Genomic DNA, 13,047 nt, shown 5'->3' with positions numbered 1-13,047 from the left:
AAAAAGGGCTGCAAGGAGGACCCGAGAAACTCCAGGCCTGTCAGCCTGACCTCAGTGCCTGGCAAGGTTATGGAGCAGATCATCCTGAGTGCAATCCCACAGCACCTACAGGATGGACAAGGGATCAGACCCAGTCAACATGGGTTTAGGAGGGGCAGGTCCTGTCTGACCAACCTGATCTCCTTTTATGATCGGGTGACCCACCTGGTGGATGAGGGGAAGGCTGTGGATGTGTCTATCTGGACTTCAGCAAAGCCTTTGACACTGTCTCCCATAATATACTCCTGGAAAAGCTGCAGCCCATGGCTTGGACAGGGACACTCTGTGCTGGGTCAGGAACTGGCTGTAGGGCCAGGCCCAGAGAGTGCTGGTGAATGGGGCTGCATCCAGCTGGCAGCCGGTCACCAGTGGTGTCCCCCAGGGATCAGTGCTGGGCCCAGTCCTGTTTAACATCTTTATGGATGATTTAGATGAGGGGATTGAGTCCATCATCAGCAAATTTGCAGACGACACCAAGTTGGGAGAGAGTGTCAACCTGCTGGAAGGCAGGAGGGCTCTGCAGAGGGATCTGGATAGGCTGGAGAGTTGGGCTGATTCCAACAGGATGAAGTTCAACAAGGCCAAGTGCCGGGTCCTGCACTTTGGCCACAACAACCCCCTGCAGCTTTACAGGCTTCCCCTGTGATCCTTCCCCTGTACTGTGTGCTGGTGAGGCCACACCTTGAGTATTGTGTTCAGCTCTGGGCCCCTCAGGAAGGATACTGAGGTGCTGGAGCAGGTCCAGAGAAGAGAAACCAGGCTGGTAAAGGGACTTGAGCACAAGTCCTATGAGGAGAGGCTGAGGGAGCTGGGGTTGTTTAGGCTGGAGAAGAGAAGGCTCAGGGGTGACCTCATCACTCTCTACAACTCCCTGAAAGGAAGTTGTAGCCAGGTGGGGGTTGGTCTCTTCTCCCAGGCCACCAGCAGTAGGACAAGAGGGCATGGGCTTAAGCTCTGTCAGGGGAGGTTTAGGTTGGATATTAGAAAGTAGTTCTTTATAGAGAGAGTGATCAGGCATTGGAATGGCCTGCCCAGAGAGGTGGTGGATTCACCGTCCCTGGAGGTTTTTAAGACGAGGCTGGATGTGGCACTGAGTGCCATGATCTAGAAATCACAGTAGGGCTGGATCAAGGGTTGGACTTGATGATCTCGGAGGTCTCTTCCAACCCAATTAATTCTACGATTCTATGATTCTATGATAGTATAGCTGAGGCAGTTATATCAAAAAGGGTAGCTACAATAATTCTAGCTCAGGGGACAATTTAGAAACAATTTAACTACAATGTTAATTCCAGTGAACTTGTGTGAATAAAACCTTAACTTCTTTCACATGGTTATATTCACTCAGATAAGTTATTTCAGAATAAAAGATCTTTCTACCGTCATTTCGAAGGGGCCAATAATTTCCATAGTTAAAATTCATAGCCAAACACTATAAATGTTGGTTTTATATTTAGTTTTTCCATATATTTAGATTTGGTGATTGAAACTCTACAGTTCAATGAGAAGTTGGAGAGGGAAAATGGGCAGTTGCTCTTCGGAAGAGAACTTAGGCTTCAGTGTTATAGGATGCTGTGTGAGGCACTAATGTCACCTGAAAAAATTCCCAGCTTCCACCATCCTTCTTTTCTCTCCATGCCTTAGCTACTCATCCTAGCTGTGCACTGTGTTATCATTACAGTTAGTATAGCTATTTGCACTGTCAACTGGATCTCTGAAATAAAAAATAAAACAAATAAAAAGAAATATGGAAATTACAAATATTTTAACTGACAGCTTGGATTTCAGCCCAAAGAGATGCATTTGCACAAATGGAAAGATGGCAAACAAGCATGCTGGCAAAGGCATCAGTGGAAGCAGGAGGAGTCTGATGGTTTTGTAACAAATACTAGCGCCTTTTCAAATTATACCTGTCAGTATGATCATAGCTATAAAGAGGTGGGAGCCACTGCTCCAAAAAAAGACAATAAACACAATCAAAGATAGAAAGGTAAGCATCACATTCTGTTGACAGTATGAACAGAAAAAAAAATGGACAGTGCAGCCTTATTCATAAAATCAAAATGAAATCCACAAAGCATATGAGTAAGACAGCATCAGTCCAATTATCAGTGATCACAAAAAGCCCAGACTCACACCTATTCCTAGGCCCAGACCCAAAATCTAGTTCTTTACTACCAACAAGAAATAAAGGATTCTGCCTTAAACGTATCACTAATTTCTTACAATAAATTGCCCAGGGGAAACTGAGGCTTAGGTTGGAGCACACATTGACAGAGGACAGCTCTGCCAAACCTCTATCCCAATTTCTTTCTCTTCCTTTCTTTCTCCTGCTCCAGATTCTTCATCTCAGTTTTTTTACCCGTCCTTTTCACCCTCTACATTCAGGTGGCTTCCCTCCTTTGCGTTTCCAGAAAAAAAACATTAAAAACTGCTGTCAAGTATCATGCTTGCTCCCACAGTGACCAACAACTAGAGGGAACAGGAATAAAAAGTTGTGCTTTGCTGTGGACTGCATATCTAACCATTCTTTCATCTGTTATGCCCCAGACTCTCCCACTCCAAATGATGTTATGTACCCCCAGTCCATTCTTAAAACATTCTCTGATCCAGAAAGTCTTCAGGGGCTGGCACATCTGCTTGCAGGACTTCCTCCTGGAGGAACCTGAGCTGTCACTTTCTTAAAATTTATTTGCATGCCCTCTGTGGTTTCCTCCTTAATTATGACCGTAGGGTGCCCAACACATCTCTGGAGCATGGCTCTGTGAGACATAGGAAAGTCCTGGAAAGCTGACAGCGCAGCACAGAGGCTGCCAGAGCTGGTGAGACAGAGGGATTTTCAGGTCGAGAAAGAACTAGAAAGGCAAATGGTAGCACAAGCTACAGGGAAAAGTATTAACAGAGAAGAGCAAACCACTGGCAAATTAATTTTTGGAGACATCAAGCAAACAGGGAGGTAGAAAATGAATTTGCCTCCTTTCTCCCCTTTAAAAACAATCAAAATATGTGGGAAGATGTTAGTTACCAGTATAATATCCATGCATAAGGGGCAAATGAATGAACTTAAGACAGAGAATCATTTAAATTGGAAAATGTGGCTTTAGCTCTGCATTTTACTATTTCTATTTTACTAGGAAAACATCCATTTTAAATGTAGCTGTACAGGTCTTGGTGAAAGAAAAAAGGAACTCCATGTTACAGTGTGTGTGTTGGCCAGTCTTCGTGGACGAAGATCTGGGGAAGGTCTTTACACCTTCCAGCCTGTGCATTGGGTTTTTTAGGTGAGACACAGTGTGCGCGGAGTAAAGCATTACTTTCTGTAAATCTCATTCTTCAGTGAAAAAGAGTGACAGCTACCTGACTTATGCCCAAAAGTCAGTCAAGTTTGCCTATACCTTAGTTTCCCCAGAGAAAGAAAATCCCACAACGTTTACGTTACTGAATTGCAATAGTGCTTCTCATGTCCAAATTCCTTCAAAACCTGCAACTGATCTTTACAGCAGCTCTGAATTTCTGGACTGAACTTTACACGTAATTATTTTAACTTTCAAACAAAAGGAAGCAGATCTACAGGTTGTTCAAAGATACTGTTGTGGCTCTAAGGTTCAGTCCGGTAAGCAACAGTTCAGGCTTGACTGGATGGATATGGGTTTTCTTCCACTTCCTCCAGGCAGGAGTACCTTCAGTACTGGTGGTGCCTGAGTCAGCTGCAGCTGACCAGCTGGATCTCCTCTTGGCCCACAGGTGCTCTGCTGCTGGAAGTAGTTCCCAGCAAGCTTGCAGAGCTGTTGGCCGGCTGCATGAGGACAGGGACTGGGGAGCGCTGGGAAGGCCGTCCTTCCCGTCTGGGTCTGGACCATCTCTCTGCCGAAGTGGCAGCCACCCACTTTTCTTTCTGCACATGGTGACCATCGGACAGACGGGCTGTGGGGAAAGCTCGGCATTAAATGACAATGTCCAGCGCCTGTAAAATGAGGTCAGCAGGCGGGTACATGGCACAGCCCGTGGCTGCCGGACAAACGGCACAGAGACTGTTCCTGCCCTGCCGGCTACTATTGCTCACTCTCTGGGGCTGGAAGGGCAGACCTGTCCGACCAGGGCAGCTGGGGCTCCCCCTGGCCCCTCCTCGCCCCGGGCACCCCCGAGGGAAGGGCCGGGAGGCCGCTGCTGGTGCCGGGCACGAGGCCTTGCTGCAGGCCTCGCACCTCGCCGCGGCTGCCGCAGCCCCGCCGACAGGACGGCAACCTCCCGGCCCGCGGGGGGAGAGGGAAGAGTGCTCGGGGGCAGCCACGCCCGGGACCAGCGATAGCCCGGGGCCCGGGAGCGCAGAAACATGCACAACACGGGCCCAACGCAGCTGCCATTTCCCCTGCCCTTCGGCGCTGCGGGCGGGCGGGAGAGAGGGCGGGGAGAGGAGGCGGAGGAGAAGGAGGAGGGAGGGAAGGGAGAGGGAGGTGGCCGAGCCAGAGTACACTAAGGCGCTCAGCTGCCAACACTCACACATCGCCTGCCGCCGGAGTCCCAGTGGTCCTGGGGAGCGAGTACAGGCGAAGAAAAGCCAGACGCGGGAGAGGACGTAGAAGACGGCTTGGCAGGGGGAAGGAAGTCAGAGAGGAGGGAAACGCGGAGAGAGGGAGAAGGAACCCTCCTCCCCGCGGAGAGACTACTTCCCATATAGCCGGGGATAGAGGGAAAAGCTGGCGCTCAGGAACTGTGAGAGAAGCTTTCCGAGCAAGTTACCCCGGAGAGCGGCGGGAAGCGAAGACAGCAGCAATCACTGATCAGAACCATTATTCGCAACCTCTCATCATTTAACCCCCGGGCGGTTCAATGCACTACTCCAAGCTCTTCCTAGTTTCCTCCTCGGGGTAACTTCGGAGGACGCGCCGCCGGTGCCCCCCGGAGGCGAGGAGAAGCGTCTCGGAAGAAGGAAGAAGTTTTGTGGGGGTTGTGTGCCGAGGAGGAGAAGATGGGCTGGAAGCGCCGCTGCTGCTGGGGAGGCGGAGGCGGCGGGGACCTTCTCTGCCGGCTGACCCTAGTGCTAGGGTTCCTGCTGCCCGCCTGCAGGACGCGCCTCTACACCAACCACTGGGCTGTGCGGATAACCGGGGGGCTCCAGGAGGCCAACAGGGTAGCGAGCAAATACGGATACGTCAATATAGGACAGGTAACCCTACTCACAACTACTTCCTAGCGGGCGCCGGCGCTGTGGCCGGCGGGCGGGCGGCAGGGTGCGCTGCCGCCGCCCTGCGCCGCCGGGACAGGGGCAAGGACAAGGGCAAGGGACGGGCAGCCCTGCGGCCGCTGCTCGACCCCGACCCCGCCTCAGGCCCCGCCGCTGCTGCGGGGCGGCCCGCGAAGCCGCCCGCCGCCCCGGCCTGCGGGCGTGGGCCGCGGGAGGTGATGCGCGGGGGCAGGTATGCCGGAGGGGTTGGGGCTGTGTTTTCCTCTTACGAGGCCAGGTGTGAAGCGGGGCGCGGGGCGGGAAGGGGAGATCGTAGCCGAGGGGCGTCCCGCCGCCGCGCTGCCTTCGCGGCGGCTGAACTTCGCTCCGCCGCGGGCGCCCTCCTGCCCCCACCTTGCAAATTGAAAAGCGCTGGTACTAGGGGAGCTCGTTCTGCAGCGAGTGCCCTTCTGTCTCCCCGGCAGCCGGGACGTGGCAGCTGCGGCCGTGGGGGGCATCCCGACCCCCGCTTTGGCGGGACATGCGGAAGGAGGAGGTGGCCAGGGTGTCCCAGAGCAGCTGCCGGGCGTGTGGTTGCCGGCGGGGTTCCGCGGGGAAGGGGAGCGCACCGGAGGGCCGGGGCCGTACCTCAACTGCCTAGATCCACACATCACACTGACAGGAAATTCTTGGATCCAGCCAGATTTAGAAACTGCAAGTGAGTTCTCACTGGATCCCGTCATATGATAGTGACCCTTGCTACAATTAGGCACAGTTCTGTATAAAATGTCCTAACATCGCTTTTTCCGATGGAGCTTATACTCAGTTTTCTAATTATTCCTCACAACTGTCCTCAAAATATGAGTTGCATATGTAGGATTTACTAGGTGAGTGCCTAAAAAATAACCCAACTCTGTTGCGTGCTTGGGTGTAAACGTCCAAGTACACTCTTTTCTAGACAGCAGTTTCTACTACATGAATTGAAAAGTTAGAAATGAGCATTTACAGGTACAGAAGGCTTCCTTTTATACATGAAATTCACAAAAATGCAGCTGCATTTACACAGCAGGCTTTTCGTGTCAATCAGACCAAAGTGAGACACGATTACTATTGTGTTTTAGAATGAGTTCGCACTTACTGCATTATTGACTCAAAAGTCTGAAGCATATCTCCCACGTGTTCCCAATCATTGCAAGCCAGAATAAGACAGCTGTGCAGGTAATTATTTACCTTTGAAGGTAAATAATTTACATGAGAGAAACTGGAAAATGTCACTGAGGTAGCCCAAAATACGATATGCAAAGATGCAATTACCTAAAAAAAAAAAAAAAAAAGACTACCAGCTTCTCTCTTGTAGCACTGAGGTGAGCAGGCAGTGCTACTTCCAGTTGGATGCACAAAAATTTGGGAGGAAGCTTTCATGTAAAAATTGAACTACCACCTCAAAACTACCCTTTAGGATTCCAAGCACAAAATTTTTTTGCTTTGATCACTTTTTTTTTTTTTTTTTTTTTTGTGTGTGTGTGTGTGTGTGTGTGTGTGTGTGTGTTACACATGTGTTTTGCTCAAGGTGTTTCTCTGTATTCCTATCTGGGCCATTATATGCCCAAATAAGCAACAGTTGGTTGCAGAATGCACTTTTCCTGATTTTTAATTTTATCAGGCTGGCTGGCCAGCTCAGAGCCTGCCTTTTTATACTTTGCGTATCCAGCCCTCATGTTGAATTAGGGAAAGAATGTAGTGAGCCAAAATAGTTTCTTATATGTTGGTCAAAGTGCCGTGCATATAACTATGAGATATCAATAATGGATAAATTTCTCATTGGGTATACAGATGAGAACGAGAGAAAATAGAGAATATAAATAATGAAAAGCTGGAAAATACTTTAGTGGGTATACAGCTAAAAATAAAGCCAATGTGCAGATGTGAAGAAACCAATGCCTTTACTTACTTGTAGGGAGAGTGCAAGGGAAAGACAGATGCAAGAATATTAAATGATAGATACATGAGAAAGAAAACTTCCATAGTGGCATAAAGTAGGCTGATGGGTTATTCCTTACCTTCTGGCTGTAACTAGTCTTTAATAAGAAGAAGTACATGTAGGGGTATGTGAAGAAATTCCACAGAACTTCCTGTACGTATTTTGGAATGGAGTAACGGTGCTAGATGTCAATGTGCTGTGCCAACATGTAGCTCAGCACTCTACCGTTACATGTGCTTAGAAGTGGTGTGTGTTTGCACAAAGTCCTACACAGATTTCCTTTCGTGGCCATTGTTCAGTTTCTGGGAACTTGCAAAATTATCTCCAAATGTGACAGCACATTTGTTAGTATGTTAGTAGTCAGTCTAGTGTTTGTTCTTTTATTTCTAGCTAGTGCTTGTACAATTTGCATCCTACTGCCCTGGTTGCTAGATAGAATTTATAATTTGAGAATTCAGTGTTCATAAAATAATCCAAATGGCTGTGATCTGACCATAAGTAGTTTACAACTTGAATATATATGGTTTAAAGCCTGTGTAAAATAATTATAACTGTATTTCTTAACAATAAATAAAGTGCATTGTTTTCTGTAAAGCCTCTCAATCACTCTTTGTAGACTGTATCTCTTGGTAAAGATGGGTAAATGGAGTAATATTTTGGAGAAAGGGAGTTAGGAGTATTCTGAACTGATGAGTTGGACTTGCCTGTAACAGGCTTTTGGCATGTATTTGGAAAAGCAGGAAGATACTTGATGCAAAAGAGAAAGTGCGAAAGAAGATGAGAATAGGGCAACTACCTACTGTTTATTATGAAGAAATAATTGTAAGCAATTTGAAAAACCTCTTTTGTGTGAGATGTTGAGAGATACTCTCTTAATTGAATACACTATGAAAACACTGGAAGAAATAAGTGGTACGCAGGATTTGCTCTTGTGAAAACATTGAAAGAGATAACCCATAAGTGGAATTTTCTCATAGAGTTACACAGTAGTTTTAATATTTTTGGTTAAATTAAAATTAAAAGCTCCTCTTTGAGAAGAAAGTGCAAAAAACTAAATCCAAATTCCATTACAACTGTTCCGAAGAACCAACTCAGTACAAATTGCCCAGAAAAATAATCTAATTAAAATATTCAAGATAAGAGGTAGTGAAACTGTATTAAAATGGAAGTCAGTTGCAAAACAGGAGTATTCTGACAACAGTTAATTATGTGATTAGATGTGAAGGGAATAGTGGAGGAGTTCTGAAGGTCTTACTCTTACCAGGCATTCTGATAATTTTGTATTTGTGGAAAAATGACATTGAAAAGTACATTAAGTTGATCAGAGGAGACAAGATGGTAGATCCAGGAAGGCCCTGAATTGTAAACACAGGCCAACATACCTTCTTCCAGTTTTTGTTATTTAGTACATTCCTGGTAACAGGAGGAATTTAACTTTCCTCTTTTTTTTTGATGCTTGTGGGATTTGGAGAATGTCCAGCTGAGTCTTGAAATACCTTTCAAGTCCGTTTTTATTGCCATGGTGGAGTTGCAAAGGCTACCTGAATGACTGGACAAGTCAATCAGAAACAGATGACAGAAAGCAGTGTTAAAAGAGGCCTTGAGATTACCTGCTGATGAGTGGTGGAGAACTCCTTCTACTCACATCTTCTGGTAAATTCTTGTTGCTCTCAAACTTCTTCTGTGGTCTCCATGTCTTATTATGGCAACTTGAAGCTTTAGCTTCTCTGTTCATTTAAAAGAGGAGTTTTGCATTAATTTGTGGGGAGCACAGCGTAACAGAGAAAGAATCCTCTTTTACTCTCTGTTTTTCACCATAGGCTATATGTTTTGATTTCTGTTTCCTACAAATTGCTCCAACATGCTGCTTGTTTATCTTTTGTTTCCTGTATTACCAATGTAAGGTGTGTCTCCTGTGTTTCGCTGGACTTTAAAATAGCATTCATATTAATACTGGGACGTAAATGCATAGAGATTTCCTCTTCCCCCCCACCCCTTCCTCAATGTATTGCAAGCTTTTCTGGCCTACCCTTGAAGTGCAATTAGTAGTTTCTCTAGCAAGCAAATCCTTGTCTTATGTGAAAAAATCTGTTCTTTTTGTCGGGTTTTCTAAGAGAGTGGTCTGGACTGGCAAGCCCTCTGGGACTGCGATAAGGTAGTATAATGCAAAGCAGCGAAGGAGTTGTTCTAAATTACATGCTGGATGCAGCAATTTGGGGTATAATGCATCCTCCAGCAGCTCCTTGTGGACATGTTTTTTATCCTGAAGTGGCTGCATAAAGCAGACATTTCTCTTAGAACAAAGTATCTGTCACTGACTTCCAGGAACGCTTCTTCCAGTGTTGGTAGCTGTCAAGGATTAAGCATATAGTTTGTATAGGATGTTGTACAATTGGCTTAAATATTGTGACTACTTTGCCAGGTGCCAGGAGTTTCTTGTTCAGGCAGTAGATTTTAATTGAAGGTTCAGGACCACGAAAGAAACAGACAGTTGATACCCCAGAGGTGATGGAAGAATGGAAGAGATAAAAATATCTTATCTGTGGCTCCAGCAAGGGAGATAAATACTGCATTAGTTAGTTCAGGAGTAAACTTCAGATCCTTCTATTCCTTTTCTCTTTCTTAATTCTAGGCACGGGCTGAGGATGGGTTAGTACTTTTCCAGATCACATCTTTCCTCTCCTTATAATGTTTTTCCAGTAATTTTACTTTTCTGATCTCTTTCAGAACTTAGTAGCTTACTCCCTGCCCTTGACAAGTGACAGACTACCCTATCCCTCCAATTTTCTTCCTTCAAGGAATACACACTATTAGCCAAAAGATATCTAAGCATGCTACTTTTGAGATGTGGCCTAGGACTCACAGTTAGCTATACAGATGTGTTTTTTTAAATAATGTAAATAGTGATCTGATTTGCCATTGTGTATTCTGTGGTGGGAGGTTTTTTTGGTGTTTTCTTGTTTCTTTGTTTTGTGAGTTTGCTTGGTGGTGGTGGTGTTGGGTTTTTTTGATGGGGGTTTATAGATTTAATGCCAGCAAATCACACAAAGAATTAGCAAATATTAGTTCATTTCAAACCTCAGTGATGGCACAGAGATGATGTTGTGTAACAAGGTCAATTGATCAGAAAGAATGGGAGGAATGGCTGTTTTTCATTTTCCAGATGTATTCCTGATGGAAGACAGAAGTAAATTTTGCAAACTGAATAATTCAAATTGGAAGAGAAGTAACAAAACATTCAGTTAAGGGAAAACGAAATTTGTTTTGAGCTAAAAAGTCTAAATGAAGACTGTTGTCTTCAGCAAAGGAAGAAATTAGCTCTTATGGTCTCCACCACTTTACAAGGATGTCTCAAAAAGGGAGGATGGGAGGCCCCTGCGTGCAAAGAACTTCAGCTACCCCATAATTTAGATGGATAATAGAAGAGACATACACCTTAAGAGCCTGGATGGTCACAGCACTGAAACAGAATATACTCTTACTAAAATTTAATACCTGTAATAAGTTTAATGAAGTCTTGAGCATTAAAGAGACAAGTATCAGGGCTATGGTATTAAAAGAATTAATGTTAGGTGTACTTTCAACTGTATGCACATGCAGATATATGTAGTGGGGTTATACAGATGCATCAAGGAAAAGTGAATTTTCTCTTACTCATGGCAGAAAAAAAGAGTTCATTTAGGGACTGGTGGAGAATAATCACCAGATAGAAAAATATTTGAAAAATGCAAGTCTGAAACAAGATTTTTCCAAATGCTCACATGCTACAGAACCAGTATACCCGCACATACTGGAGACTACAAAGGGTATTCCATGGCTTATTACTTCATGCTTAGCAGAAGTTCTCTTGTCTCTGCAGTTACAAATGAGAGCGAGGAGGGAGAGAGAACAGAACTTGGTACTATTCTTTAGGAGCTGGATGAAGAAAAGGAATGGCTTCAGATGATAGAGGCAATTTAGTAGTCTTTGAATGCTGTTACAAAATGAGGGAAGATGAGAATCTTGTTTAACAGTGTAGTAGTCAAGCTACAAATTATGTGATGATTTTTTTATTTAAAGCCCTTAGGAAAACACACACTAAATTACGCTTTTGAGGATAACAGTTAGTTGGAAGCCCAACTTACAAATGGCAACACTTGTGTGAACTGCCTCTGTCAAACAAAGTACATAAAGAAGTGGGCCAGACTAGCTTAAAATGGAAGAACCAGAAGAAATCTGTAAAACATACTGAGGTAAATCAATAATGCATACTGGTGTATATATAGATCTGGTATGATATAACCTCTAGCTGACAATGGCTAACAGCTGTAGATGTGAAGGGCAGGAGGGTCATCATTACAGATTGGTTTGTCCATTGCAGTGCACTTAAGGAGAAGCAGCTGTGCCCACATGTTTGCTGGCAGATATATGCCCAGTTTTCAGAGGTCTTCAGTAAGGAAGCTCCATGGTGCCAGGATGTGGTCAGTCGGCTCCTTACGCGCTGCCCCAGTGAAGTCAAAACTGTATTAGTCTTCCTGCAGTTCAAAGCCTGTGTTTCTTGTTTCTCTATGAACATAAAGAGAAGCAACATCAGAAAAGTTGTAGCATTTCCCTCTTCCTGTCACCGACTTGTACAATTTTTTAATCCAAGGTCAGTCATTACCTTTGTTTCATATAAGTCAGACTTTGACCAGTCATACTCTTTGACTCTGGTCTTTCTGAGAGGTCGTCATCTTGAGCAAAGAGCTGCCAGATCATTACAGCCGAATACGGCATAAGGATTCCTTCAGCTGTCTTCAGGATAGCACGGCTATTTATATAACCCATTAGAGCGTTTGTCTATCCTGCAGCCATATGATATTCTTGACAGAGTTCAGCCTGTGATCTGCTATGGTTCACACTGATTCTGCCAAATTCCTAGCCCATTGTTCTCCCCTCTGAATTTATCCAGTAGGTTAGTTTGTTTTGCTAGGTTAGTACCTTGCTTATGCCTTTGCTGAATGTTGCCCTGCTTTTCCTTGTTTTACAGTGTCTGTTTTGAATTCTGTTCCTATCCCTCAGTGTGCTTGCATATCATTTCTAGTTCTTCATGTATGTTATCTTCCATGCCAGGGTTCAGGTCAATAGTTGAAATGTTGACCAGAACAGTTTCTAGAGGAGCTCTGTCAGGCAGTTGTTTGCTGCCCTGCTGTAATAAATAGATATATCAATCTTACATTGATTTAACCCACTGTTCCATAGTTTATTTTTGTGCCCTGCTTCAGGAATTTGGAAAGTACTATTACTCAGGTGGTACTTGAATATAGATAAAGATTTTAATTTGCAAAGTATCCACTCAAAATAAATATAAAAATCTCAATAGCATTGGATTGGACAAGATCATTGTACACCTTAAGGTGTTCATAAGTGGAATATTTACCCCAGTTTTAAACTAGTCCGAAATTAATCAGTTTTAAAAGTGTTTTTTTTTTTTTTTTCCAACTTACAGACTGAATTAGTCATGGCCAGTGTATTACATGTCTGTTCTTGTGCTTAAGTGGCTCATCTGTTTCATTTGCAGGGCCAGCCTTTACTTTCGCTTCTGTAGCTTTTATTTTCCTATTAGAAGATAGACTTCCATCTTTCACAGTCATCATAGTTGCTGTGGTTTGATTGACATGTTTGCCTTGACCAGAAATTATGGCCTGCTTGTGTACAACCTCCCCACTGCTTTGTACAATGCCATAAATAACTCTCTTTGTCAGGCAAGATATTTCCAGTATCACATTTGCATGTTTTGGAGCTGTGTTCTGTGATTGACCAGTGTATCTTGCTCTTCCCCTCCAAATAACGAATTGTAAAATCACAAAGTGCGGAGATACATGTCAGCCATGGTTGTGAGTAT

General features: G+C 44.6%; 2 protein-coding genes across 5 annotated transcripts in view; one reads left to right on the top strand and one right to left on the bottom strand.

Moving 5' to 3' along the window:
• Positions 1-3,393: 3,393 nt before the first annotated feature.
• On the bottom strand, positions 3,394-4,743 carry LOC114058709. Of its 2 annotated transcripts, none has more exons than XM_027886285.1 (2): positions 4,540-4,743; positions 3,394-3,963 (listed from the first exon to the last, which is right to left on the bottom strand). In XM_027886285.1, the coding sequence occupies exons 1-2, from the start codon at positions 4,711-4,713 to the stop codon at positions 3,607-3,609; spliced, it is 531 nt and encodes a 176-aa protein (XP_027742086.1). In that variant the 5' UTR covers positions 4,714-4,743; the 3' UTR covers positions 3,394-3,606. The 2 variants fall into 2 exon arrangements, with proteins under 2 accessions (XP_027742086.1, XP_027742085.1); XM_027886284.1 differs by lacking the exon at positions 4,540-4,743 and adding an exon at positions 4,126-4,422 and having other exon boundaries at positions 3,394-4,003.
• The window catches only part of PCSK5 (proprotein convertase subtilisin/kexin type 5), a 196,088-nt gene continuing 187,546 nt past the window's right edge, over positions 4,506-13,047 (top strand). Inside the window, exon 1 of one of the 3 annotated variants that reach the window (XM_027886279.1) lies at positions 4,506-5,206. In XM_027886279.1, the coding sequence (XP_027742080.1) occupies positions 5,009-5,206 (198 nt within the window). In that variant the 5' untranslated portion in view covers positions 4,506-5,008. Of the gene's footprint in view, positions 5,207-5,385; positions 5,457-13,047 lie in introns of those variants that run through there. The other 2 variants (XM_027886278.1, XM_027886281.1) reach the window with 2 other exon arrangements.

The sequence above is a fragment of the Empidonax traillii genome, unplaced genomic scaffold (assembly GCF_003031625.1).
Source record: "Empidonax traillii isolate 1590-97213 ecotype Southwest subspecies unplaced genomic scaffold, ASM303162v1 scaffold183:size818647, whole genome shotgun sequence".
NCBI lineage: Eukaryota > Metazoa > Chordata > Aves > Passeriformes > Tyrannidae > Empidonax > Empidonax traillii.
Note: the sequence above shows the minus strand (reverse complement) of the source record. Positions and strands in the feature narration are given on the sequence as shown.